Source organism: Ambystoma mexicanum, chromosome 7q (assembly GCF_040938575.1).
Source record: "Ambystoma mexicanum isolate Mex_15411 chromosome 7q, UKY_AmexF1_1, whole genome shotgun sequence".
In the NCBI taxonomy this organism is placed as follows: domain Eukaryota; kingdom Metazoa; phylum Chordata; class Amphibia; order Caudata; family Ambystomatidae; genus Ambystoma; species Ambystoma mexicanum.
In genome coordinates, this window is record NC_090941.1 from 943,089,400 (window position 1) to 943,116,716 (window position 27,317).

General features: G+C 44.0%; 1 protein-coding gene across 1 annotated transcript in view; it reads left to right on the forward strand.

Annotated features, from left to right (window-relative positions):
* The window catches only part of GAB2 (GRB2 associated binding protein 2), a 700,601-nt gene extending 673,823 nt beyond the window's left edge, over nucleotides 1–26,778 (forward strand). Inside the window, exons 7-10 of the mRNA XM_069639931.1 lie at nucleotides 3,015–3,105; nucleotides 6,539–6,641; nucleotides 11,285–11,410; nucleotides 19,629–26,778. Coding sequence (XP_069496032.1) covers nucleotides 3,015–3,105; nucleotides 6,539–6,641; nucleotides 11,285–11,410; nucleotides 19,629–19,772 — 464 coding nt within the window. The 3' untranslated portion in view covers nucleotides 19,773–26,778. The remainder of the gene's footprint in view (nucleotides 1–3,014; nucleotides 3,106–6,538; nucleotides 6,642–11,284; nucleotides 11,411–19,628) is intronic.
* Nucleotides 26,779–27,317: the final 539 nt, after the last annotated feature.

A 27,317-nucleotide genomic window follows, 5' to 3' on the forward strand; every position in this document is an offset into this window, starting at 1 on the left:
ACATTCAGCAGCTCACGTCTGCAGATAGAAAGGGCCTGGAAGGCCCAATCACGCCCCTGGAGGTGGGCAGAGTCATCCAGGCACTCCTACATGAGAAGGCGCCAGGACCCGATGGGTTCCCGGCCTTGGTCTATAAAACGTTTTGCACCAAAGTAACACCCCACCTGATAAAAGTCTTTAACTCGTCCCTCAAATCAGGGTTGATCTCAGGATCTATGATGGCGTCGAGAACCATACTCTTACTGAAGCCTGGGAAAGATCCACTAGAGTGCATCTTGTATAGGGCGATTGCACTCTAAATAGTGCTGTGAACATTTTCACAAAGATTCTGGCCAACTGATTGGTGGATATCATCCCTAAGTTAATTGATGCGGACCAAACAGGCTTTATCCAGGGGCATTCTACGTTTGACAACTTTCAACGCACAATCTAATAGTGACGTGCCTCCTCGCAGCAGAGATGGGTCCTTTTGTCTTTGGATGCAGATAAAGCATGTGATAGTGTGAACTGGGTCTTCACAGCGAATGTGTTCTTAGCATATGGAAAGAAGTGTGTGGCAGAAAAGGACAAAAGTGGAATTGGCGCACTGATGAAATGGAGGCTCCATTTCATCAGTTCGGGCGGAAACGCCGGTCCTTATTGTTTTGGCTGACAGCCACAATTGAATACGCATTCGCGTCTATATAGCGGAGCTGCAACTTATAATTGTCGGATACTTAACTACCTTAATCAGTTCTAGTGCCAAGCCTCCTCAGCCTTGGAAGAAGAGCTTTGCTCGAAACATGTGTCGGCTGTGTTTGATTCACATTAAATCTTCTTAGCATATGGGTTTGATCAACATTTTATGGGATGGGTTCTAGCTAACCTTCAATCCCCATTCACAACAATCCAGGCTAATCAAAACTCCACTGAGCCAATTAGAATCGAGAGATGTACCTGTCAGGGATGCCCGATGTCTGCACTTATATTTGCCCCAGCGCTGGCACACTTGTCACACAATGGAAGAAATGGCGATACCATCTGGGGCATATCATTTAGGCACATGCAGCATAAGATGGCACTAGATGCAGATGACACTATCCTGTTTCTGGGGAATGTTAGAGTCCATATCAAGAGACATCTCAGTTATAGAGACTTTTGGGGAGCTAGCGGTACTCTTGATTAACTATGATAAATCAGTAGAGATGAACATTGACGAGCCTGAGCACACATTGAGGGCAACCCAGCCTTCTTTCACGAATCAAACCAGGGTGCATGGGGGTGTTCCTAATGCTGAGCTATGACACCCTCTTTGGGGCTAACCCCCTTGTCACTACCTAGAGAGAGCGAAGAGTATCTGGAGGGGTGGAACCAGCAATGTATCTGATGGCTGGGCAGAAGCACAGCCATTAAAATGTCATTAATCCAGTCCCAAAGGTACAGAGGAAATTCCCTCCACCTCCCCATGGCTTGCAACATCCCTCGTAGCCCGCCCCTCTATATCCGCTAGCTCCGCATAGCACCACTCCTTGTATCGTCTTTATGCTTTTTCCATTGATATTAAAGTCTTTTTTAATGATGCTATATTAATTGTGCTTGCTTGCCTGATTGGTGGCTTAGGTATTACAGAGAAAGTTATTTTTATCTTATTTATTTTTGCAATGTATTTCTATTATATATGGAATAATTTAGGTCTGAACTTCGGGTTCTGATCCTTGACCTTTGGAGAGCTTTTACATTTTCTGACCATTCAATCAAATTTTCTTTCTGACCCTATTTTAGTGGACATTCAGAATATAGGACCTCTGGAATACCTATGAGTGATAGAACCCTCCCCCCCCACCCCCAAGTTTAAGGCTATTATCAAGCACGCTGAGAACAGACCGCTGAGGCGTCTTCTCTGGTCGCATGTGAAGCGCCACCGCGCAAAGTGTACAAAGACACCGAGATCTCTCGTGCTTAGAGAGGCCTTCCCAGCTGAAGCCCATCCTGTGCCCCTCCATCAGCCAAAGCTAAGAAGCAAAGACGCCATCTGGAGCTACGGCAGTACGGTGGCGCACATTCTCCAAAAAGTGAGGCCCTGCGCTAGTGCAGCGCCCTTTTTGCGCCTAAAAAATGGTGCAGCCCAATCCACAAATCCTAGTTGCGCACAGACAGGTGCACTTCTTCATGACCTATGCGAACAAACAGGATGCCCTTTGAAATGCGCAAAAATCCAAGACCTTCCACTGCGTGCATGAGGTTAATTTCTAAACCTATTGTGCACATTATTTCGAGTGGGAGAGTAGTGGACTGAACCGCTGCTCTCCCGCTTGGTTTTTCATCCTTCAAACAATGATATTTTTTCTTTTTACCCCATTTCACAGAGACGGGCCCTGGTCTCTCTGAAATGCGCTCCATCAACAATGTGGTTGGTAGGAACCAGTCATACATTAGAGCAGGAAAATGTTAGGGGGCGGGCCATCACATATTTGCACTACTGTCCTGCCCCCGCACCCCACCCCCCCTAAAGAATCACAGGTCACCTTTGAGAATACTGTGATGCGCACATGTCTGCAATGAGCACAAATCAAAAAAGCGCTTCCTCTTCCTGTTTGTACAATTGTCTGGCAGTGGTCTGTGTTCCTGCTCCTATGTCAGCAAGCACACTGAAGCCAATTCGAAATCCCTGCAGCACTATAAAAGAGACATCAAATAAATGCGTATTTCTCCAATGAATGTACAGAAGCATTGAAGTCAAGCATAAGAGGGAGTCGGAACATGGACATGATATATGATTGGTTATTTTATAACGCGCTTAATACCCAGAGGTTTCTAAGCGCGGACCCAGGGATCGAACCTATGTTGCTCCTGTCGTCTTGCTTCCAAGGCGAGCACGTTGCCCCTCCAGCTATCCTCCCGAGACGTTAGTACCTAGAAATGTAAATGTTAGCAGTTTCAGCAAAGTACTGTGCCTCAGTTTGTAATCCTTTGCAGACACACAAGTGCAGCGTTCTTTGTGTTGTTGATGTGTCGTGTTTGCTTGTTCCTCACAGCGAAGCCATCCCCCCTGGACTTGAGAAACACTGCAGTTATCGATGAGCTTCCGTTCAAATCACCGGTCACCAAATCCTGGTCCCGTCAACTGTGAGTAGTCGATGCTTAGTTTATTATAAATACGATCCAAAGTGCCTTAAAACATAGCATTCAAAATGTGTGCGCCTGATTCAAAAAATGAACCCACATGAAAAAAGCACAGAGGAGGTGCTATTTTCATTGTTGCGTTCAATTTAGATTGGCGCGTCAAAAGTGGCCAGTGCTCAGATGATCTAACCATTTGCACATGTGCTTACACACGAGCAAGTGCTTAGATACGAGGGAATGTGGAAGCAGGTTTTGTCCCAATCTTTATTATGCACTCATGTTTACATGAGTGCATAAAATAATTGAACTGTTTTTTTAACTGTTATTTGCCGCATGACATGAAAATAAATGTTTATTGCACGTCTTTTCATGTTACTCAGCAAACGCAAGTATATAAAACAGTGCAAAAAAGGTAGCAGGCGCCCTCTCTAGAAAGAGCATGGCATGATGACCTTTTCTGTGGTTTTTACCCAGTTTGTGTGTCCGCAGCTTTCGCTTTTTGCTCGCTGTACTTTAGCCATTTGCATATCAGTCTTTGTCCCACCCACAAGGGCAGTCCAGTACCGAAATTCCAGGCAAACCTCCTTTGAACAAGAGTACCAACAGCAACCCCAGACACGTGTTTCGGCCTAGTCGGGCCTCATCAGTGAGGTGGAGCTGTGCCTCTCTGAGCACAGTGAGCAAGGGTTCCACGTCTGGTTGCCCCCAGGTAACTTAGGGTGACCAACCCCAAGTTCCTTACAAAAATACAAAAAAGGTAGCAGGCGCCCCTCTCTAGAAAGAACATGGCATGATAACCTGTTCGGTGGTTTTGACAAACTTTGAGAGTCCGCAGCCATCGCTTTTTGCTCACTGTACTTTTCACAAAGGAGGATATCCATTTGCATATTAGTCTTTGTCCCGCCCTCAAGGGCAGTCCCACACCGAAATGCCAGGCAAACCTGCTTTGAACAAAAGTACCAACACGAACCCCAGACACGTTTTTCTGCCTAGTCGGGCCTCATCAGTGAGGTCGAGCTGTGCCTCCCTGAGCACAGTAAGCAAGGGGTCCACGTCTGGGTTCTTCGTTTTTGTCCCAGTGAACCTTTTTTTTAGATAACTCGGATTGAGAGCTAAACCCATTCAGCAATTAAGCAACAAAATTGCTCTTACATTAATTTGCTTCATTTCGTTGCACAATGGCAAGGTTTTGATAATCAGGCCCCTGGCACTTCCTGGGGGCTAGAGAGCAGTGCAAGAGATGCACTGGCCAGCCCCATTGCATACATTAGTGTCAGAAGCCTTACAGACTCTGGAAACCGATGTGAATGCACAGAGTGCATGTCACTGGATCTGGACCGCACTTTGTCTCGCAGCTGGAAAAACCCCACCATTAGTACCCCGGTCTAACGGGCCGGGGTACTAATGGCAATAAGACCCTTCACTGTGGTAATGGCCCGCAGTCCAAGGGCTTATTGTCTAAGTAATGTACCTGGATCGACCAACAAAGTAAAAATGTCCCTTTCATTAGACATAAAAAATGCATTTCACATAGAGCAAAAGGTAAACCATGTGCTCAATTGTAACCCCCATTTCCTGTGAGAGGGTTACGCTCGCCTAGATTGATACATTGAATTGCGTAATATTATCACCTTTGTTAAAATGCTTAGACGCTGGAGAAATCTGACATAATAGACAACGGCGGTCGTGACTGTCTCATAATAAAAAATATTTGTAATGTCTAAATTTGTGATATTATTATATTATGGCCCCTGACTTGCCTTCGACACTGTATGTCACTTTTTACGCTACCTACACATGTCTGCACAAACAATGTATGGGAGTCTATTTTATGCAGTGGTGTTAACAGTGAGCTGTGTCTAATACAATAAAGAGCAAGATGATACGTGTTGTTTACTTGCCTCCAACCCCCTCACACAAAAACTCTATAAGGTTTTCCAGCATCACTAGTCCTGAAAAAATGGACTGTCTGCTATAACTGATTTACACAAATGTATAACAAGTTTATTATTCAAATAATTTAAACTGAATTTAAACAAAAAACACTACCCTCACCTAACACAGTGTACTAAACATTAAAAAACAAATATAAAACAAATGTAAAACATCAAATAACTTATTTATACGACACAAAAGATATCACATAACACACAAAAAAATCTCAATGTGTCACTAAAACAATAAGCATCCCAACATGTTTCTGTTCTTAACTGCCCAGTTCAGGCGAACATTCTTCAGGGGATAAATTTAAAAGCATCCACTAATCTCTTCCACACCGTGTTGAAAGGGTAGATTCAGGCACCCAAGAGGGTAAAAGGAAAACAAACTCCAAGCCTTTAAATGGTGAAACTTCAAAGCACGTCACAGAATGACAAATTTGCTGGTTTCCCTCCAAATGAGAAATCAATACTTCAACAAAGCGTCACAGTCCGCTAGAGTATCGCCACACCTCCACAAATGTAGGGATCAAGACTGCAATTCACAATTCAGTAATGAACAAGTTGAAATGGAAAAATCCATACGATCAAGCAATAAAGTACAGAGTCAATCTTTACACCCAGAGGGGTTTATTCACTCCACTTGCAGCATTCAAACATACTCGGCCAGCACTTGATTCAGAGGAGCCATGGCTGCTGCACAATCTCAAAGCATCTATGGTTGGATGTTTCCATTTCCAGCAAATTTGTCATTCTGTGACGTGCTTTGAAGTTTCACCATTTAAAGGCTTGGAGTTTGTTTTCCTTTTACCCTCTTGGGTGCCTGAATCTACCCTTTCAACACGGTGTGGAAGAGATTAGTGGATGCTTTTAAATTTATCCCCTGAAGAATGTTCGCCTGAACTGGGCAGTTAAGAACAGAAACATGTTGGGATGCTTGTTGTTTTAGTGACACATTGAGATTTTTTTGTGTGTTATGTGATATCTTTTGTGTCGTATAAATAAGTTATTTGATGTTTTACATTTGTTTTATATTTGTTTTTTAATGTTTAGTACACTGTGTTAGGTGAGGGTAGTGTTTTTTGTTTAAATTCAGTTTAAATTATTTGAATAATAAACTTGTTATACATTTGTGTAAATCAGTTATAGCAGACAGTCCATTTTTTCAGGACTAGTGATGCTGGAAAACCTTATAGAGTTTTTGTGTGAGGGGGTTGGAGGCAAGTAAACAACACGTATCATCTTGCTCTTTATTGTATTACATATATCTATATCCCCGTTGGTGGAGTAGGATGTTTTCATGTTAATAGGGATTCTTTATACCTATTTAAACATATTGTTAACAGTGAGCTGGCACGGGCCATGCTTGCGGTTACACTGGTGTATGGATAGTGAGATAAATTATCGCCAATTCAATGTACGGTGCATATTCAACTGAGGTAACGTTGCATGTTTCTATGATTTGCCTATGACAAGTTGTCACACACCTCTCATTACAGACACACTCTAAACTCTGGCTCTTCACCATATTGTCGGCCGGTGTCGACACAGAGTATCACCAGTACCAGTTCAGGGGACAGCGAGGAAAATTATGTTGCAATGGTAAGTCTAGTATAGTCCCCACTCCGAATGAATTCATGGAAATATCTCTTTGCTTTTTTTACAGAAACAAAATAAGACTTTGGAATTGCACAATTGAATATGGTTTTACTTTCACCATGGCCCTGTAATGTTCTATTGAAAGCCTGACAGCCTCCCTATGTGAAGGGTGGTCCAAAAGCAAAAGGTGGGAGGAAGTGACGTGGCAGGGAGCAGGGCGAGGTTCCGGAAATAAACGTTAGTTACATGTCCGGTTGTCTTTTGGCTGTGTGCACGGTGAGACATGAAACTGGTGACGAGTAGTTGGGTCACTCACACCCATCCAAACAGCACACTGCCACCTGCCATCTCTTACGCCCCCTCACAGAAGCCCCCTGTTGTGGCGCTCACGTGCACACTTATCCCAAGACCGCGGAACGGTGCCATGAACTCCTCGCTTCGTCCTTTCCTCAGCGTGAATGCTCTCACACGCCACTGACCACTCCCTGTGGTAGCTGAAATTGGCCATTCGGGCCTGCGTGAGGCTGCATTATAGAGCGGCTTGCTCTTCGAGACGGTTTCAGTGTATCACGTGACCCCGCCTGCTATTGACGCACCGCGTTCCACTGCCTGTTGATGCGCGTGGACACTAGACGCACAGGATTAACAACAAGGTCAATCTTCAGTGCTGGGGTGAGTGCAAGCCCCTGATACCTATATCCTAGGTTTTCATGATCTCAGATCAGCATTAGTAACCTAATAAAGTACCACACAAGCATCAGACAGAATTCACATCAAGCCCTGTATTAACAAGTGATGTTATGTCAGATCAGGCACACGCCCCTCTGGCCAGGAAGCGGTCGCTAATCCACACCCTCAAGCAGTAGCTGATGTGCTTCTATGGGAAACCTCCCTCCAATTCAGTGGTCTTCAAACTTTTTTGGCCTGGGCCCCCCCTGTGCAAAGTTTGGGCAGGCAGGGCCCACCCAAAAGTGCCAGATGGACAGTATGTAGAAATCGCCATGAACGTTTGCGTGCCGTCACCGCACCCTACTCCCAGTACAGACCCTGGGCTCTCCCCACCCTACCCCCACCACTATCCCAGTGCTGCCGCCCATCCTGCTCCCACCACAGTCCCATAACACAAGCATACACACATCCATACACATTTAAATAAAAAATAAATCGCCATAAACGTACCTTCTGCTGGGGCCTGCGCCTGGTTGCTAAAATGCCCCGCTCCAGGTTGTTCTGCCTGTATGTCCGAGGAGGCGCAGGAGCACCCCCTCGCACATACATACATGCAGTGCCCTAGCCAGCATTTCCAATGAGCTATGCAAGGCTAGCGAAGCAAAACACCCCCAGCGTTGCATGGCTTAGTGATCATCTGCGGCTGGGGAAATTAACTGTCAAAGGCAAACAGTGTTTCCCTTTGATAGTTCAGCCAGCCAAGGAGCACTCCCTCTGCTGGAAAAAGCAGCTGAGGGAGTGCTCAGTGTTTCACTGGACTGGCTCCTCGGCTCCTCCATAATGGGTGAGGTGGCCAGTGGGTGGACGCCCCCCCCACCCATTATGGATGAGCCGGCAGGCGTGTACTGGCCTATAGGGCAGTAGGGTGATGACCGTACCAAAAATGCAAAATGTTAGTGTAGGCCAGTCAAAATGGGCTACTTTTTTGGCCAATGTGGGCCAGTTTGATGAGTTACTTCACTATGCAGCTAGTAGTTTTGACCATTGTTGCTGAATATTCTTTAAATATCACAATTTGTTTACATTTGAACAAAAACAACCCCTTGGGTACTATTCAAACAGTCTGTGACCAAGGATTTAAAAGCGTTATCCATTTGCAACTGCTGGCCATTGTTTCATTGGTGCTAAGACCGTTTAGTGGTCCAGTCTGACCATGTGAGCTGCCCCTTCCCATTTTTCTCCAATCAAAAAAAAAAAACATTTTTCTTTTCCTTTTTTTTTTTTAATTTCATGCTGGGCTCTGGCGCCCCCCCTGTGATGCGGCGCGCCCCACAGTTTGAAGACATCTGCTCCAATTTGACATGACTGATAACACAAACCTCAGGCCCCGCTGGGCCTGGTGCATGCATGTCTTTGAAGTGTATGTGGATGTCATGGGATCCCAAGATGATCGACCCATTAGAGGTCTCTTTACGTTGTCAGTAGGCCCAGCACTGAGGGATATCATATATGAAATGCCAGAAAATGAGAAACCGTCTTTCCAGGAGTTGAAACATTGCTTAAATAGGCATTTTGTGATCCACAAAAACGTGGACTATGAGCGACACGTATTCCACACCACAGCTCAAGTACAAGATGAAACAATGGATAACTCTTTGATGTGACTGCATGCGCGTGTCAACCATTGTGACTTTCATTTATATTCAATTGAAGAGGCCATCAAATCACGAGCGATCGCAGGATGTGAGTCACACGCGTTCAGAAAGAAGCTACTGCAGAAGCCTCACGCATCACCAGAAATTCTCACAATGGCCTGGACTACCATGGCCATTGGTATGCAAGTCACCATGATGGAAAAGCTTAAGGTGATGCCGAACCAAGCTGCATGTGTAGGCAATTTCCTGCAGACACACACAGGGGGATATATTTGCCCTTCTAGTGGCAGCAACGTCTGTGGAGCAGGGCACAGGAACTCAGTGGGCACGAGTGTCCATAAGGGGATCAGAATCTGTTGTGTGGACCGGCGACACCAACGCAGATCTAGGTCTGTAGACATAGACACTAGTTTGCATAGGTGGCCACCGGTCCTTGAGCAACAATGTGGGAACTGATGATTGGCCAGTCCTAGTTCATTTAATAGCCTCTGCACTCAAACCTCTGCAGACCTGGATGAACCCTGCATTGCAGACCTGGATGAACCCTGCATTGCAGCCCTGGGAGGTGGCTCCGCTGCAGCCTTGGAATCACTGTCCGGCATAGACCTAGGCATATATTCCTTGCTGCTTACTGCAACCCAGGCATGATGAAGTCCACAGCAGCTTTGGTGCACTCTACTCTTCAACCTTTGCTGCAGGGCCAGGTTTATGCTCCATGGCCGCCCTGGGCTTTCAGTCGCTGTAGCAAAGCCTGGACCAATGTCTCCACTATCACTATGGAAGACTCTCTTCCGGAGCCGCGGGCATACCCTCTGCTACTGCCCTGTGCGCACTTTATACTACAACCCTCTCCATGACAGCCCTGGGTTTACACTCCACTTCAACCCTACGCATACACTACACTGCAGCACAGTGTGCAGCAACCCAGTAGGTTGCAGCTCATGTACACTCTCCATCTGCAACCCCCTGTGATTATTCTGCATTCGCAGGATCTGGAAAACTCCATGGACAAAACCATGGAATACTGTGCATGGCCATACGCTGTAATGATGTTTCCCCACAGAGCCAGACATACTCTCCATCAAGGTGCCTTAGGAATACCCTGCACCCTCTTCCATCATAATACACTTGATCCACATCAATTGGAATGTCCTCCATTCCCTACCGTTGGAATACCTCCACCCACAGTCCAACTTGGAATCGCCTCCATCCTTAAACCCTGGATTGCTCTCCATTTGCAGCCTCTTGAGTACTTTCTATCACACCCTCTGAGAACCTGTCAAATATGCAGTCACGTGGTTACTCTCTAAGCAGAGCCCAGGGACTACTTTCCATATTGACCCATGGGAATATTCTCCCTCCAAAGTGCTGGGAATGTTGTCCATCGAAAGCAATGGGAATACACTGCATCTGCGGTCATGTGCAGAACCTAATGCCACAGCCCAGGGTCTGCTCTGCATCAACGCCCTGGGGATGTTCTGCATGTACTGTCCTGCGAATGCCCTTCCTCCACAGACGTCAGACTAATCCTGATCCTTGGTCCCTGGAATAGTCTCTATCTACAGCCGGAGACTCCTCTCAGCTCTGGAATGCTATCCATCTGCAGCTCTTCCGATACTTCCATGTGCAGCCCTGGGACTAATCCACATTTGCATCTTGGGTCACTCCCCATCTGAAGCTCTTAGAATCCCCTCCATTTCCCAGCCCCCTGTATACCTCCACCACAACCCGGGGAATTTCCCCACACCACTGCCCCGGGGGTACATTCTACTGTAGCCCCATGTGAACTCTCTACTGCAGCCCCAGGGGAACTCTACTGCAGCCCCAGGTGAACTCTCTACTGCAGCTCCAGGGGAACTCTACTGCAGCCCAGATGAATTGTCTACTGCAGCCCTAGGTGAGCTCTCTACTGCAGCCCAGATGAATTCTCTACTTCAGACACAGGTGAACGCTCTACTGCAGCCCCAGTCACACTCTCTTCTACAGCCCCAGGTATACTGTTTACAACAACCTCAGGTATGCTCTCCGATGCAACTGCAGGTGAACTTTCTTCTACAGGCCCAGCAATCTAAGTTGGTTCTAAAATGTCTCCATGTAGAATTTCATGAACATTAACACTTTATATGGTTTATGCTGTTAATATTAACTGAACATTATTTGAGGCGTGAGCGGCTCGGTGGTAGAGTTATAATGTGGAATTCTTAAAAAATAAATGCATTGAAATGAGAACAGAACATTCTTAGCTGTGCTGTTAAATCCTGTATAGGTTGCTTACTTCCTTAACTCATATGCAGCTGTTTTCTTTGTTGTTTCATCCATTAGCAAAATCCAGTGTCTGCCTCTCCGGTCCGCAACGGCACAAACAGTCCAGCTCCCAAAAAGAGCACAGGCAGCGTCGACTACTTAGCCTTGGATTTCAAGCCCAATTCGCCTGGCCCTCACCGAAAGGTAACAAAGCTTTCTATGGCCTCTTTAGCATCTGCCTTACCAGCCCTTCCCTTGCACGGAAACACCAAGGACTAGACCTTTGTGCAGGAACCCTTCTTATAGACCTGGATCCCTGGAGGAGACACAGCCCTCTGGCGATGCCGCTACTATCCACGCGTTTAATGCGTCAATCCAGAAGTAGATACTGTTTCAAAGCCCACACCCACTTCTTTGTCATTGATCTGAATCCTGAAACTTCACAAGGATGGGTTAAACAGGGGCTGGTGATCATAGGTAGACAGAGAGCTGTGGGGATTTGGCATGCACAAGGTAAGGAGGGTGGGGAGGACTTGGATAAATATAAACACATTAGGGGGGAGCTAATCTGGTAGCAGCTGTACACTCAGACCCAACATGCATGATGTCTTGAAAAAGGGGTGGAAAGGGATGGCGGTAAACTGGAAGATCTTTACATGGCTCTGTGTTATTTCTCAGCAGTATTGTTTTACCGCTTTTTTTGCTTATTTATTTTGTTGTAAAATGTGGGGGGAGACACCCCAGCCCCAATTCCCCATGCCCTACCTTCTCCCCATACCTTGTTATCTCACCGAAACACCTCCTCCACCCCACACTTTGTGGCAAAATTCAGGGACATTTCTTTGGTACCCTTTGCAAAGTTTTTGGGGCATTGCATTGCAGTAATCAAGTCTTGCACCCATAACTGCAAAGGCGATGGTAAAGGCAGCTGGTAGGTGTGAGGAATTGTCTGGCTACATTAATAAGTTTTGCAGTGTAGATGGCTGAAGAGGCAATCACATTCACTTGTTTAGTGAGGGAGAGGGGGGGCATCCAAATGGACGCCAGTCGTTTTCACTGAAACCAAGACGGAAATCTGTATCGCATCAATTGTGAAGGACGTGAATTGGGGATTGAGCTTCTGAGTGTTACTGGTGATCCCACCAGCAAGATCTCCGTCCTGTCATCATTGAGGCATAGATGGTTCATGGCCATCCAAGCCTGGATCGTCAAGTGCACTTTATTGATATTGAGGGAGTCATCGTCATAGTTTCTTAATAGGGGGAGGAGGAATTTGGTGTCATCAGCATAGTAGGTGTAGGATATGCCAATGTGGGCCAGGAGGTCGAAGAGGGGGGTTGGTAAATATGTTATAGAGGAAGGGGGAGACACAAGAACCTTGCTGTACGCCGCACAGGATAGGGATAGGTGGGACACTGAAGGTGTCAGAGAAGACTCTCATGGACCTTCCTTCCAAGAATGATGCCACCCATGTCATAGCTTCCTGTGAGAAACTGGCGGCAGCTGTGAGTTGGTGACACAATGTTTTATGGTCGTCCAGGTCAACGGCAGCTGATAGGTCGAGGAGGAGGAGCACTGGCTTTCCCACGTCTTTGAAGTTGTCGAGCTGGTTTTTCAGGTCTAGCAGTGCAGTTTCCGTACCATGTCCTGGCCAGAAGCCCGATTGGTGCTTTCCCAGGATGTGGTTTGTTTCTAGGAAGTGTTGTATTTGGATGTAGGCCGTCCTGTCCAGAATCTTAAGTAGGAACGGGACCGTTGTGATGGGGTGGTAATTTTGAGTGCTGACGGGTCAAGTGTGGGTTTTTTTAGTAATGGGAGGACCCAGGATTCTTTTAGGCTGACTGGGACTAGGCTTGATGTGAAGGAGGCGTTGATGAATCACGTGACGAATGGGACTACGGCTTCTGAACAGTCTTTGATGATGTTCGCTGGGCAAATATCCCCTTTACATCTAGAGGGTTCTAGACTTCTAAGAATGTTGGAATTGCCTGCTTATGAGACTTCTCTAAAGTGAAAAGGCAGAGTTTGGGGCTTCGTGAGGGGAAAGGGGGAGGGGGGAAATGGTCATTTTGATTGCAGCTTGTTTCCCGGCTATTTCCTGCTATAAGGCGTTTATTTTCAACCAGATAGCATTCTGGATGTTTGAGCACCACGTCTCATCTTTTGTAATGGTGGTGGAGGGTGGGGGTAGATGCCGTTTCCAGCTCTGAGTATTCTGAAGATTTCTTGGGAGTTCCAGCTAACATTAGTTATTTTGGTGTTGTAGGCAGCTGATTTGGCTGCAATGATGGCCTGTTTATATTCTCCTACAATCATATTGAAGGAGAGTTTGGTGGAGTCAGTTGGGACTTTTCTCCAGGTGGTTTCCAACAGTCATTTTCTAGTACGTAGAGCCTGGAGTTCGAGGATGAACCAGGAGTGTGTCCTGCCAGTTTGGCCCTCTGGGGAGCTAGTGGGGCAATCGTTTCACAGCCTTTGTCAAGGTGTTTTTGTAGATGTCTGCGAGGATCCTCGGGTCTGTTGAGTCTAGGTGCTTGGGTAGGAGTGGGGTGAGATAGTATCTTTGGTCATTTTCCTGGTGCTATGAAACCAGGTGGAGGGCAAGGCTTGAGGAGCCGGTGATTGCCGTTTGGTAGGGGGAAAGGTGAAAAAGTCAGGACGTGATGATCAGCACAGCGGCAAGGGACGTAGGAGGAAATTGTAATCTGGCTATTCAGCTCTGCTACCCAGTCCAGAATCCTACACTTGTTGTGGATCAGGGCCGTTGTGCAGCATTTAAAACCGAGGGAAGAGAGTACATTGGCCACTGCAGTGGCAATAGTGTCTGAGGGGTCGTATAGGCCTACGTTTAGATCCCCTAGAAGTATGGTTCTAGAGGTAGGTTTGATGTTTTCTCCCAGTGTGGATGAGGTCCTCTTCGAAGGAGATGGTGGGACCAGGTGGGCGGTAGATGGATGGTGGTGGAGTCTGAGGGGGATGACGAGAGCTTGACTGAGAGAAGCTTGCAATTCACTTCCATAGAGCTGTTGGTAAGTCTAATTTGTAGGGCGTCTTTAAAAATGAGAGCGACGCATCCACCTCTGCAGTCGGTTTGGTCGCTTCTGAGGATAGCAAAGCCATCAAGTAGCTAACAGGTTTCTGTGATGGCAATCAGGCCCAAGTCTTCGAATGTGATCAAGTCATTTATATCCAGGGCGTGAGCTGGGAGCGATCTGGCATTTATAAGCGCTCCTTTCAGGAAGGATCGGGGCATTGCTGTCGGGTAGGTAACTTCAGAGGGAGGTGGGAGGGGGGGGCTGGTGCCCTGAAGTATACATGATAGAGGTATATGATTTATAACGCGCCTGTACAGGTGATGCTGGCGGTAGTGGTAAGATAAATAACATAACAAATAACATAGTGGCATGGGTGGTCTAAAAGCCGTTACTCCCTTCAGGATGCTGGATACCTTTTGTGGGTTTGTTGGTTTGCTGGTCTGCATGCTGCAGTGAGCATCTATAGAGGGCTGAATTTGGTATAGCTTGCTGCTGGGGTCCTTAGTGGCTGTCTAGAAGATTATCTACTTCTAGTTGGCCCACAGTTCAGAGTAAGCTTAGTTCTTATCATCATGATTTTGGGAGAACAACCTAGCTGCCATACCCTTCCCTTCTTACTTAAAAGCCAAGCAACCGATACTGTCAGCAATAGGGCGCAAATGGAAGGGATGTCTTACGTTCGATACTCAATTATGGAACATGTTAACCAGTCGCACCTTAAGTGTGCACCACCTGCAGTTTTACACATTTCCTAAGTAATCCCTACATACAAATTGGCTTGACTGCCTAGTTATAAAGCAAGGGTTTGGCAGATCTTCTGTGCCATGTGTGTCCACAAATTAGCATATAATAGTTCTAGATAAAAGGAAGCTGAGGTTAGTATGCAGAATTGAGGGCTGTTCAGCAGTGCACGGTCAACCTAGTCATCACCTGTATTCCTCCACGAAAATAAATCTTACACTAGTTAGTGTTTCCAAGTAGCAACTTCTTTACTAGAAATGTAATAGTTTCTTATAGTTATTATAAATGTTTTCAGACTTCATATATATATAAGAATAGTGTAGGGATATGGTCGCTCGCTCCGAGTTCCCTTTCCCTCATAATATTTCAACCCATGGATTTAATTCAATCATCAAAAGAATTCTTCAGTTACTATCTAAAGCATTCAAGGCACATACAACAAAATCAACTATAATTTATTAAAGCATTTAAAGCCTTTTTGAACTCCATTTCCTCCGATATAAAATTCAAAAGTATATTGTGAGAAGACAGGAATGAGACACAGACACAGATTGTATAGTTTTGGCTATACACTTATTGAAAATAAAAGGGGGTTGGAAAATGCCTTGCTGTTCCTATTCTAGGAGCCGTTCCCCTACTTCAACCAAAACTAAGGGTCTGTCCTTTGTCAATATGTCCAAAGCAAAAACATACTGTGTCCGAAATTCTAATCTGGGCCTCCCATTCTAAAAGAAAACTGAGGTGAAAAGGATAATGTCTTTGGCCTTGAAAGTTCGCATATGTTCAAAAAGGAAAGGCGTAACTCCAACACAAAGGTTCATAATGGATGCAGTTCACAGTTCCAGGGGATTGCTTCCTTCCCTAGGTTCTCTCTTCATGATTCTGTACACTCTTAAGGGTATGAGTCTTCCTTGGAATTCTCTGACCAACAAAAAAACAAATGGTATATGGAACAACTTGCTGTTGGTTCCAATTTCCTAGGGTACCTCGTGCACTCCCCTGCCAGGTTTCTTCTCCTCTTTAATGTAACATTTTCTCAGTCTTGGCTTTGCCTGGTGTCTTCTCCTACCAGGACTTCCTCATGTAAGTTGCTTTACACTCTTGCCAACTTGACTTTGCTTAGTTTACTCTCCTGCCAGAGCTTTCTCATGTGCTTTACTTGATAGATGTGCAACCTTAACTTCACTTGCTTTACACACTTATAAATTCAACTGTGCCTAGTACCCTCCTTGTCCCTGAGCCGGCTGCCTGCACTGACCTCTTGGCTTGGCAGTCCCTTGGTCAACATTGAGAGGGCGAAACATCCCCAAGCAGCATCTCGCCACTGTCGGCTGATTAGTGTTTTTAAATGTCCTGGCCCCTATTATGCGCTTGCAGCAACTAGAGCGCATTTTGGTCTTCTCGCCTTTGCTGATCCTCATTACTCCATTCAGCTTTCTCGTCGCAGTACTTTCACAAGCATGGAAATAGTACTCAGTTCTTGGTAACTTATGTGTAGAATACGTGAAGGTATTCTCAGTAGCTTTCATGGGTGGTTGAACATAACCATCACAATATGCCATTAAAGCATGGGGAATTGAAGGGGTATCCCTAACAGGAAAAGGGGGGTACCATGTCTCATCTGTTGATGTCAAACCACCCCTCCCCCCGTTAGGGTCGCCTCCCCCATGTGATCCTCCCTAATAAATCTACCCCCAAGGTCGGGATCAGGTAGTGGCTGCCTTCCCCTGGCCACATGGGGAGAGGCCACCGCTTCGAAAGAAGTGATGACATCATCAGATTCATCACAATATATACATAGAAAATCAACAGTAATCCATAGTACATCAAACCAATAGACCATCCCATAGGAAAAATGTATCAAAACAGCATGATAGATGTATGTCAAACCCTAGTATATTGTAGTAACAAATCTCCTCTGTTAAATACATCATGGACAAATATCACAACAAAAAACGTCACAAGATAAAAGTTCAAAATTAAATACAAAAGCTATACATTTAGTGTCTAATGCTCTTCTCACTATCTAAGTTTACAATAGCATTTCATAGTCTTCCATATACACACTTGTTTCTATTGTTAAACAATAAGGTTTCTTCCCTATCTGTATTCTTTAACAGTATGTACATGTTTTTGTCCTACAATTGCAGAAATTGCATAGATTTCCATAAGGAGACTCATTTCTTTCATCCTTAGTTTCATCTGGGGTCATGGTCTTTCTCAGGGTTAGTTATATTTTCTTTTATTGTTCTTCTATGTTCACGAGGTTCTGTGGGATGAGCAAAGCTCTGTATCACTTTCTCCTAGCAATTACCAATTCATTAACTATATATAGGTTTCAGAAAGGTTCCCCACACACCTTAAATCTTTACTCATTCTGAATTTATTGAAATCTGTGACGTCTCCGGTCTCTTTAATCTCCCTACTACACGGTGTAAACGTGTGATAGTGACCTCTTTCTCTCGTGCATTAGTTCTTTATCATATTTATTATTATTATCAAATAAATGTCATTTTTTAATTACCCTCTAATGGCTAGCTGCCCTAGTCACCTTGATGACAGTTTGCTTTTCTTTTCCTCCATCTATTGTATAAGATTGGCCAATATTTGTATTTTGTTTCTTAGCTACAGAGAATTCCCTATTGAAAACCAGATGTTGAAAAACATATAGGTCCTTTCTTTCCTTTAAAAAACTCAAACCTAAGATTTACTTTAGCCACGTAGGGAGTCCTCCCCCATTCTGCTTATTGTGTTTCACGAAAAAAAACACATCTTTTGTTGTTTCTCTTAATTACCAAATTACATTGCAGCAAGCTGCTAAAAGAATATGTTGCTGCACAGTGAATGCGGACTTGATTGCCGATCATTTCCTACCTGCTATTGCTCTACGTGATGGTTTTCATGACCAAAAGGCCATGTGTGTCCCAATGCTGGTTGGATCTGTTTCTGCCAGAAAAGGTAGTGAAGCATCTGGGTGACTAAGTGGTGGGGGCAGGATCAGTTTAGCAGGATCACTTTAGCAGAACTTTTTCAGGGACTAGATGACAGAGATTGGTAAAGCCTAGATTTTACAGAATTTCTTTTTTTGAAATTGGAGTTGGCGAGGATAATCAAAAATGGCTTTGGGTTTCAGTAAGTCCCCTAGGTATTCTACCAATCGTATATAGAATTCACATTTCTCTCATTTAGCATAACAGTAGTTATCCCTCAAGTGGCACACCATTGGCTTAACATGGCGCTCAAGTTCACTGTCAATGTCTGAATCACTAAGAACGCATCTATCTAAATGATTGCAAAGACATCCAAACATTCGCGAAACAGCATAACTAGATATTGAAATAGTCAATATTTTTTATTGAAGGGCATCTTCCATACGTTGCCGTCTCATACTCTAAATTGATAGGCAATTTGTAGATATAAATGAGAACATATAGTTGCAGAGCAAATCTACTCTGACAAGACTTTGATAGGAGAAAGTGAGTATCTGTTTTTATATATGGCACTGCAGGTTTTACGGCTTCGTAGGTCTGAAAACCTTTTGGGTCTAAAGGGGAGATGGCACTGGTGAAGTGAATCCCTAATGCATCATCTGTTTAATATATTTGTTTAGATGTTTTTGCAGTGTTTGGTTCAGGGCATACATTTGACTGCAAGGAAGACTGCTCTTGGTTCACACTCTATTCAGCAGTTTAATAGTTAATATGAGTCAGGTGTGTTCGCATTGTTTTTGCTAAACACGTCACAGAAACATTTGTACTGTCCATTAACCCCAGCTAGGTCTTCAACTGTGGCCACACATTTCGGTCCCACCAAGAGATACGTAAATGGTGTCACACCAATAGGATTTACTTTCTGTATTGCCAAAAACATTGTTTCCCAGAGCAGCCAAAGGAGCACTGCCCAATACATTTCTGGCATATGCATTGTTAGTATGGCATATACAAAAATTGCAGCAAATTCAAGTGCTACAATGAGATCAAACGTGATAGACTCAATGTGGTCATTATGTCCCTACATATTTATGGTACATGTTCTCAGGGTGAGGGATCCATAGGTAATTGCTGACCCATCTGGGGACTACATTACTTTAGTATTCACTGTGTTGAAAGGCAAACCCTGATTTCTTAGTGTACGAAATACCAAAAAAGCTTCAGACACACGTTCGGTGCTGCACTGCCCTTGGGGATGCAGTGAGCAAACCCTAAGGTCACAACGCTTCAATGAGCAGAAAATCAATGTTAGGTTATTGTTCAGGCTTCAGGTCTCCTATGGAGTGAAAGCTCTGTCTAACCAGTCCTAGAAAGAATAATTGAAAGGCTAGTTAATGCATGGAGTTAAAAAGGAAATGCATCAACAGGTCCTTTGAACGAAACACTACAACAATTATACTAAGCATGAGTGAAGGTTTAGATCATGGAGGGTCTTCTTGCAAAGAGTACACAACAACTGGGCAGATCAGATAGGGGAATCCTTATCTGGTATAAAAATATTGTAAGCTGCTGTGGAATTGTGATCCAACATATGTTTATCTGTTATAGTAAAATGATTAGCAGTAGTTTCATGAAGAAGAGTCAGTCTAAATGTGGAGCGGGTTTATACCTTGCTGTCTTGCTGTTGTAATGACAATGTTCTCCTTTTCCATCTAGCCTTCCACGTCCTCCGTCGCCTCAGATGAGAAGGTGGACTATGTTCAAGTGGACAAGGAGAAGACTCAGGCTTTGCAGAACACTATGCAGGAGTGGACCGATGTCCGACAATCTTCTGAGCCAGTCAAAGCCCTGAAGCCATAGCACAGCTGGATCAACTACTAACCATCCAGATAGAAACAAGCAGGTGGACGATAAAGGGCTGAGCATCACGGTTGGATCATGGCGGGTCAGTTTGATGCTGACGCTGCTGCTGCCTTTCCTCAACTGTTGTTTGGTGACTTAAACTTTTACCTAGGAAGAGAAGACTTGCCAGACACTGTTCATCGGTGAAGGACCAACCATGTTGTTACCTGTCGGCATTGGTGCTGTTACCTCCACCAGGGAGGCTTGACTCAGGCACTAGAACTAGCAATACATGGAAAAAGGGGACTGGTACATTGACGATGCATGTTTTCCTTAGAAATGTTAGCGAAGACCACCCATTCCGATTGCTGAAACTGTCATGAGACAAACTGGTTGCTGTTTTTTCATAACGAACACCTGGACTACTACTCGTTTGACCAGGGGACATGTATGCCACTCTGACAAAGTAACACAATGTTCTTAAGTAAGTAGTCAAAAGAAAAGCAAAGTTAATAACTAACCTCCGCGTGGGGTGGTTATTGTATCACGGCTAGCTCTTACTCTTTAAGTTAGCTGGGTCTATTTCTAACTGTTTAACCACAATTCTACCTATTAACTCGCAGGGAATTGAATTACTGAGTGAAACATGAGTGACTGAGGAAGTGACTCTTGAGGTCGTTTATTTGCCAAGTATTTAAAAGAGGTTGTGAGTAGAGCAGACAGACTGAAGCTTAGCTATTTTGATGGTGAGTTAGAGATGGGAATGTGGTCTGATGTGAAGGGCGTGGGGGGCAAGAGAGACATGGTCCCAAAGCTGTACCACCTGTGATGGGAATAGTCAGAAACGATGAGACTTTCCATAAGGTTTCTTGTAATGACAATGAGTATTCTTTTACGGGTTGGCTAGGCTGGGCTATTTCTGCAATAGCTTTCAACCAGGTATGTGTGGGAGAGAAGTCCTCTCCAAAGGCCTTCACCAACAGTGGAAACATGTGATGTGACACTGAGGATGCAAAGGAGGTTGATGATGCAAAGTTATAATCTTTACCCCATTGTCATTGGGTGGGCTGGGGAGACTCACCTGAGACTTACCTAAGATTACATCTGCTTGGAGTGGTCCTCTATACAGGATGTGCACTCCACCAGAATCCTGAACAATAATTCAGTCACCATTCTGTTTACCAGTTAGGAAACTGCACTGTTTAAAATTCAGGACATTTGGATATTCTCTGTCATTTCGAAAATGTTTTGGTTGGGGAAAGAATTGCTTTGATCGATGCATGAATGATGAAAAAAGAAAGTTGAATAGGTCTTTGTTTCCGTTCACCACAGTCTTCTTTATTGGATGGTTTCTTCATGACGTTATATGCTGATAACTTCTCTTCTGATAGCCAAAATGTGCCTGCTCAGTAAGTGGTGGAAATCCTGTTCTTCGAGCGGAACCTCCCAAGGCATTCTGTGCCACACATTGGCTCAGCCCTGCCATTATATGCTTTGAAGATTCCCTCTATGGCACCTCTCTTTGAAAACAAAAAAGTGAATCCCTTCCCCGACCATGTGCACATACCAAAGAGGGTAGGCGCTGCACTTCTAGGGGCTATATGGGCTTGCCCATTTATGCACTGATGCTCATAATCATTTTGCATTATTGCAAAAACAGGAAAAAATGCTTTTGCACAAATTGTTACCTATTGAATAAGGTTTAAAACAAAGTTCTCATTTGTTTTAAACAGAAGAGCCGGGATACATTTGGAGTATATACTAGCTCCACTCAGCTTTGTAAAATGGAGTCATTCAGATGGAAAATCATGGAAGTGCGATGCATTAACGGGCTAGCAGAGGTTCGTATTGCATCTGGGCATTGGCTAGATGCAATGTGGAAGAGGCGGGCATGTAATCAGAGTGGGGGCGGATAGTAAAACATCTGTGCAATGAAACATGCTGATGCTTCAAATGCTGCCTTTTACTCCTCTAGCTATTTAAGGAATATCATTGATTCTTGCATGGCTGGTAAAAAAAAAAACATCAGCATGGTATGCATCATCCAAAAGTTCTTATGGTGTGAAGCTAACCCAAGATGCACTGCAATAGCTTCAGGAAAAAAGAAGGAACATGTCGCTGACAACTTTCAGAAGTAGTAGCCAACTGTTGAATGCTAAGCAGCCCTGACTGGCAATCAGCATTACCAAGTTGATATCATAGTTCTTGGATTGATTTGATGATGGTGTTGATGAGATTCAAGAGCAGCTCAAGTCCAGGTCTCCACCACTGAGGTGTTACTTCTCACCCCTGAAATCAAATTAAAGCTATCAAGTTGCTGGACTAAAGGTTTTTGAAGGGGAATTTGGGATTTCAGTTCATAGTTTCTCTTGGCCCAGATGATTGAATATGTGGCCTAGCATTTGAAGTGTAACTCAAAGTGTTATAAGAATATCTTCTTTATTGCCAGGTGATGGTCATTGACCTGGTTGGTTTCTGCAAAGGCTCCCATGTCGTTTTTTGCAAAGTTGTTTTATGGCGTCTGACATGATCAGTGAGTTTCAAGGTCTGCTCTTTTAGTTTAGCCTCGGAAACTGTATTTGGGAAGCACCATCATATACCAAGAGGTGTGCTCGGTAGTGGCAGGGGCTTGGTTGGCACAACCTTCAGAAACGTGTTAGGCTCCTCGCCGCTCAGGAGCACAGTGGGCGCCTCTGACAGCAAGGTGTTTGGTGATGTAGTTGTGTGGACACAATAGGTATACATTCTAGTCATCGGATTGGTGGACTTGCAATCGAAAAACAACTCTCCTTGTATTTCTTATCATTGTATTATCGCAGCTGAAATTCAGATCCCCGTTGGCATACAATTGGCAGGTAAAGGAAATCGCCCTTCGTAAATGATCAGAACAGTGCTGAAGTGTTTCTCGCCTACAGAATTCAGACTGAACGCACTAAAATTGCAGGTATGTTGGGTTTTTTACATGTTGGAAAAGTACTAACAAATTTAGCAACAGGTTAGTAAAAATGCTTGCTGAAGTAGTTCTCCCAATAATCATCGGATTACACTTCAGAGAAAGGGAACAATTGTTGGTATTAGCATTTCCATTTTTATACCTCATTCTTGGCAAACATTCTTGGATCAAACATTGCATGACATTTCCTTCAGAAGGGAATGTGTCTTAGTGCAAAGGCAATCTATTTCCATGACATATGTAGTAAAAAGAAGATCCTTTGTTGCTGCCTGGAAACCTCCAGAAAACAGTAACAACATTGGTCCAAATTATCAAGACCATGTGCCACAAAACATTACGTTTTTGTATCAGTACAGCTACTTATCAAAAAAGCCAGATTTTGCCAGCACTAAATTGCACTGACTTTCATTTGCTTCTGCATATTAGAAATGGAAAAGCTTCCTTCTTAGGCCTCAGTGGATGTACTGGTCATTTGCCCAGTTAGATCTTCCACCACAAAGATTGACTTCTGTTGTACAGGCTAAGCTACATTTCTAACAGAGAGATGGGAGAATTCTATTGAATATGCGTAAGAAACAGATATCTTTCTCTCAATAAAAAGCTGTTTTATTTTAAATCATACATGCACACATGTCTAAAATGCATTCATTTCTTTGCATTAGATAAGTACACTCTTGGTTGAAGGACCAACACAAGCAACAGAAGACCAGTTTCTTATAAACTGCTTATTACCCTCCATCTGACGTTAGTCTTTGAATGTTGAATATTAAGGAATTATTCCTACAACGGAATGGTCATCCTACAAATGCCATCAACTCTGCCAATTCAAGAAACCTTAAAAACGCCAGCGCAAGGAACCGGCAGGGGATACCAGTGACTCCAGAAATATGCTTACAAATGCTATGGTGGCTAGTACCCCAGGATCTGGCCATAGGAGTACCACTGGATCCTCCACATTCAGTCCTGTTCACGACAGACGCCAGGCAGCTGGGCTCAGGAACAGCTCTGGGATCCTGGAGGCACAAGGGAAATGGCAAGGCCCGGAGGGAGGGCCACTAATTGGAGAGAGCTGGCATCAGTCCAAGAAGCCTTACACCTGTTCTCTACGGTGCTGCAAGGGCAAGCAGTGTTTTTACAACTGTAAACACAGCTTTACAGTTGTAAAGGCCTATGTTAACATACAGGGAGGCACACAGGTGAAATCAATACTGTAATTAGCAGAACAGAATCTTCTTAGGGCAGAACAGAATTGCTGTCCCTGGCTGCAGTTTACATTCAAGGCGTCCTGAATGTGGTGGTGGATGTGCTAAGCAGTCCCCCTCATCACTGCAACAAACTCTGTCACGCATTGCAATCTTCCTGATCTGAGACAGATTCAGATTTCCTGAGATGGGCATTTTCTGCACATGAACAAATGTAGCAGTGTCCCTTGCTCAGGTCCCAAATTCCAGATGTTGAAGCATGTGGTTGGGATGCTAAATATCTGGATCCAGGGCCATCCTACATGTAGTCCCACCATTTTCTTGTATCCCCAGGATCCGCAAGAAAATCAGGGGGTAGAAGAGGCAGATAATTCTGGTGGTACTGCACTGGCCCATGGAGGCATGCTCCCGCTCCTTCTGGAGCTATCAGTGGTCCTTGCTCTGTTACGAAACCCTGATATGCCAGAACAGAATGCATGTCTTCTCCGCCACTCGGCATTGGAGGTTTAGTGTCAGGGACTGCAAGAACTAGGATTATCAACTGCAGCTGCAAAATCAGTTCGGAGGTGAAGGCAGCCCTCCACTGGCAAGTACTATTTGCGCCATTGGTCTTCCTTCCAAGTGAGGCATAGTTTGCATGGTGTAACCCGTTACATAAGTGTGCCCCCAAGACTTGGTCTTCCTACCGTTTGGTCACAGTCGCCATTCCTAAGGTCCAGTGGGCAGCAATAACGGCATTTAAAAAACAATAGGGCTGTCTGACAGTACAAGAGAATATGGTTCCCAAAATCATATAAGGCATAATTCTCCTAAATCAAACAAGAAAGAAAATGGTTCCTCCAGGGAATTTGCCCAAATAGTTACAAATTGCTCCTCATGTACCATCAGAGCAGGTGGACTTGGAGTGGCTATCCTACAAAACCTTGATTCTCATTGCTGTTTCCTCCTTCAGGCAATTAGGAGCCCTTGGAGCATAACGGTGCTTACCCTCTTAGCTCAAGATCATGCACAAAGCATTAGTGTTAAGAACTGGCCCAGTATTCCTGTCATAAATTGACTCATCCTTTCATTTAGTTCCAGGTGTAATTTTAACGAGCACCAGGATCCATTGGTGGTTCAGAGTAAAAGCGTATCCTGTCATTGCTAGAGGTGAGAACGGCAATTTTCACCTGCGTGGCCAAAACTGAATCCTTTAAATAATGAGATAATATGGTTGTCATTTTGGCAAAAATAGAATGGGGGCTAAACCGGACAAATTCTCTGTAAGTGAATGGATGAGAGGTAATTTCGAAAACGTACACTTTGGATGAGTCTTCCCACTCAGAGAAGGTTGACAAGAGGAGTGACATCCTCATGGGCAGAAGCAATCTGGGTCCCATTATCAGATAATTGTACAGCAACCACTTGGACGTCTTCAACCTTCAGAACCCATTTACTGCAAGTCTCAGACCTCGCTGGTATGGGTGAGTCTGTTTTGAGCGTGGTGAGTTTGAATTGAAACAATTGGCTTGGTCACAATAATAAGTGTTGCATTGAGGTCAATGCTTACTGTGTGTATCATTGTACCTTTTGTTATGAATCTCTGGTAGGCCTTCAAATATTGAGGAAGGTGGCGAGGATGGGGAGTTGAGAGGCTTTGTTTTGATTGTCATGATTACGTGTGGTTAGACCGATTATTTTAACATGCCTCTCATCACCTTAGTCATGTCTCACCCGCCTAGCTTATAAAGGCACGACAGGGCCATGGATCAGGAGAGGAATCTCATGATGTTTTGTGGCTCCCTGCCTCTGTTATAGGTCTTGAGGAGAGGAGGGGCCAAGAAATTATCAGGAGATAGAATAAGTGAGTGGAGTATTTGTTGGAAAAAAGGTACATCTCAATATTGAGTATGGCAACGAGGCAGGCGTATTGAAGTAATTGGGATTGGTATATGTAATCAACACATTACCATTGGGGAAATCCTAAATCATGATGATGTTAGTCTGAATAATTTGCTTTACAGCAAAGTTAATGTTTAACTCCTAGATAGATAAGAACATTGTGGGGCGAGCCACAAGGATTCATTTTGTCAACCATCACCTGCCACACTCTATACTGTAGCTGCAATATTTCTTTGTGATACAACTAGAACTTGTTGTTAGAGTTTTTTTTTATACTTAACTTTCTCTTTTTTATGTGGGCATCACTTGTTTCCCTTTATTGTATTTTTCTTTTTTTTTAATTCATATTCTTTTTTGTTTGTCCGTTGTATCTTGGTCACTAGTGTTACAATTTCTCACCTCACCTAACTTTCTTCGTCACGCTACTCAAGAAGAGGACTGTTTGTATCCAGGGTTCAAATACTATTGATAGTGTTAAATGTGTGTCAATCGCAAAACAGTTCTTCAATGTTAACTCATTTGAAACATTTCCTTCCTGAAAGCAATTTAAATGAGAAGGACCACTCTTAGCGTTAGGCCTTAGTATTGTACAGCCTGGAAGAAGAGTTGCATCTTTTCTCATAAGGCCCAATTCCATCTCCCCTGTCCTGGACTTTATACAGTGTCGATGAGACTTTAGAATACGCATTTAAGACTTTTATGAACAGGACAGGAGTGTTTTGTATTTGCAGAGTGGGTGAGAGCGAAAAGAAAAAGAATTGTAAAGTATACCTTGTAGTTTTTGTAGTTAGTAATGTGTTTTCTAATTTTACATGCATATTGTGAGCATTTAACCACTTAACTTATTAATTTATTCATTTTTTTAAAGAGTAACAGTTTGTGACGTGTATTTTATTTATGCTGTACTGAGCTCTGCAACGTAAACACTTGTGCTAGCCTTTTGTTTTGCTTTTGTTGCTGTTAATAAACATGGTACATACACACTGAATGCAGAGGCTGTTTTGTCTTCTTATATTTTAACAATCAATTTGTTGCATAAAATATTGTTTTGCTTGCACATTTAACCATGTGTTTTATTGTAAATGAAACATATGAGGTGGGATTATTTCCTGTTTAGAATGACATAAAAAGTAGAAAGTAAACAGTCCCCAAAATATGGTAGGCTTTCAGGCCCCATACAAATCTACAAAACCATATGGTATTTACAATAAAGCAGGGACACCTAGGTAGCAAGGTTCTTGACTGTTCAATGTGTTATGTCATGTTAATTATATTATGTTATGGTATTGGGATTTATAAGCCACGCTGATGACATGTGCATGGTTTGCAGGTGCTCAGGAGCAGCTGAAAAGTTATTCTTGAAATGCAACAGAAGATGGAAGCAACAACATCAAGTCATGAATAAAATGGTATGCGGTGTCAATTGAATGTCGCCTCGTGTCAATTGAATGTCGCCGGAGTGGAGCCTTCGCGGACTAGCTCCCCAACACATAAATGGAGGAGCATACGAGGGTCAGAAAAGAAAGG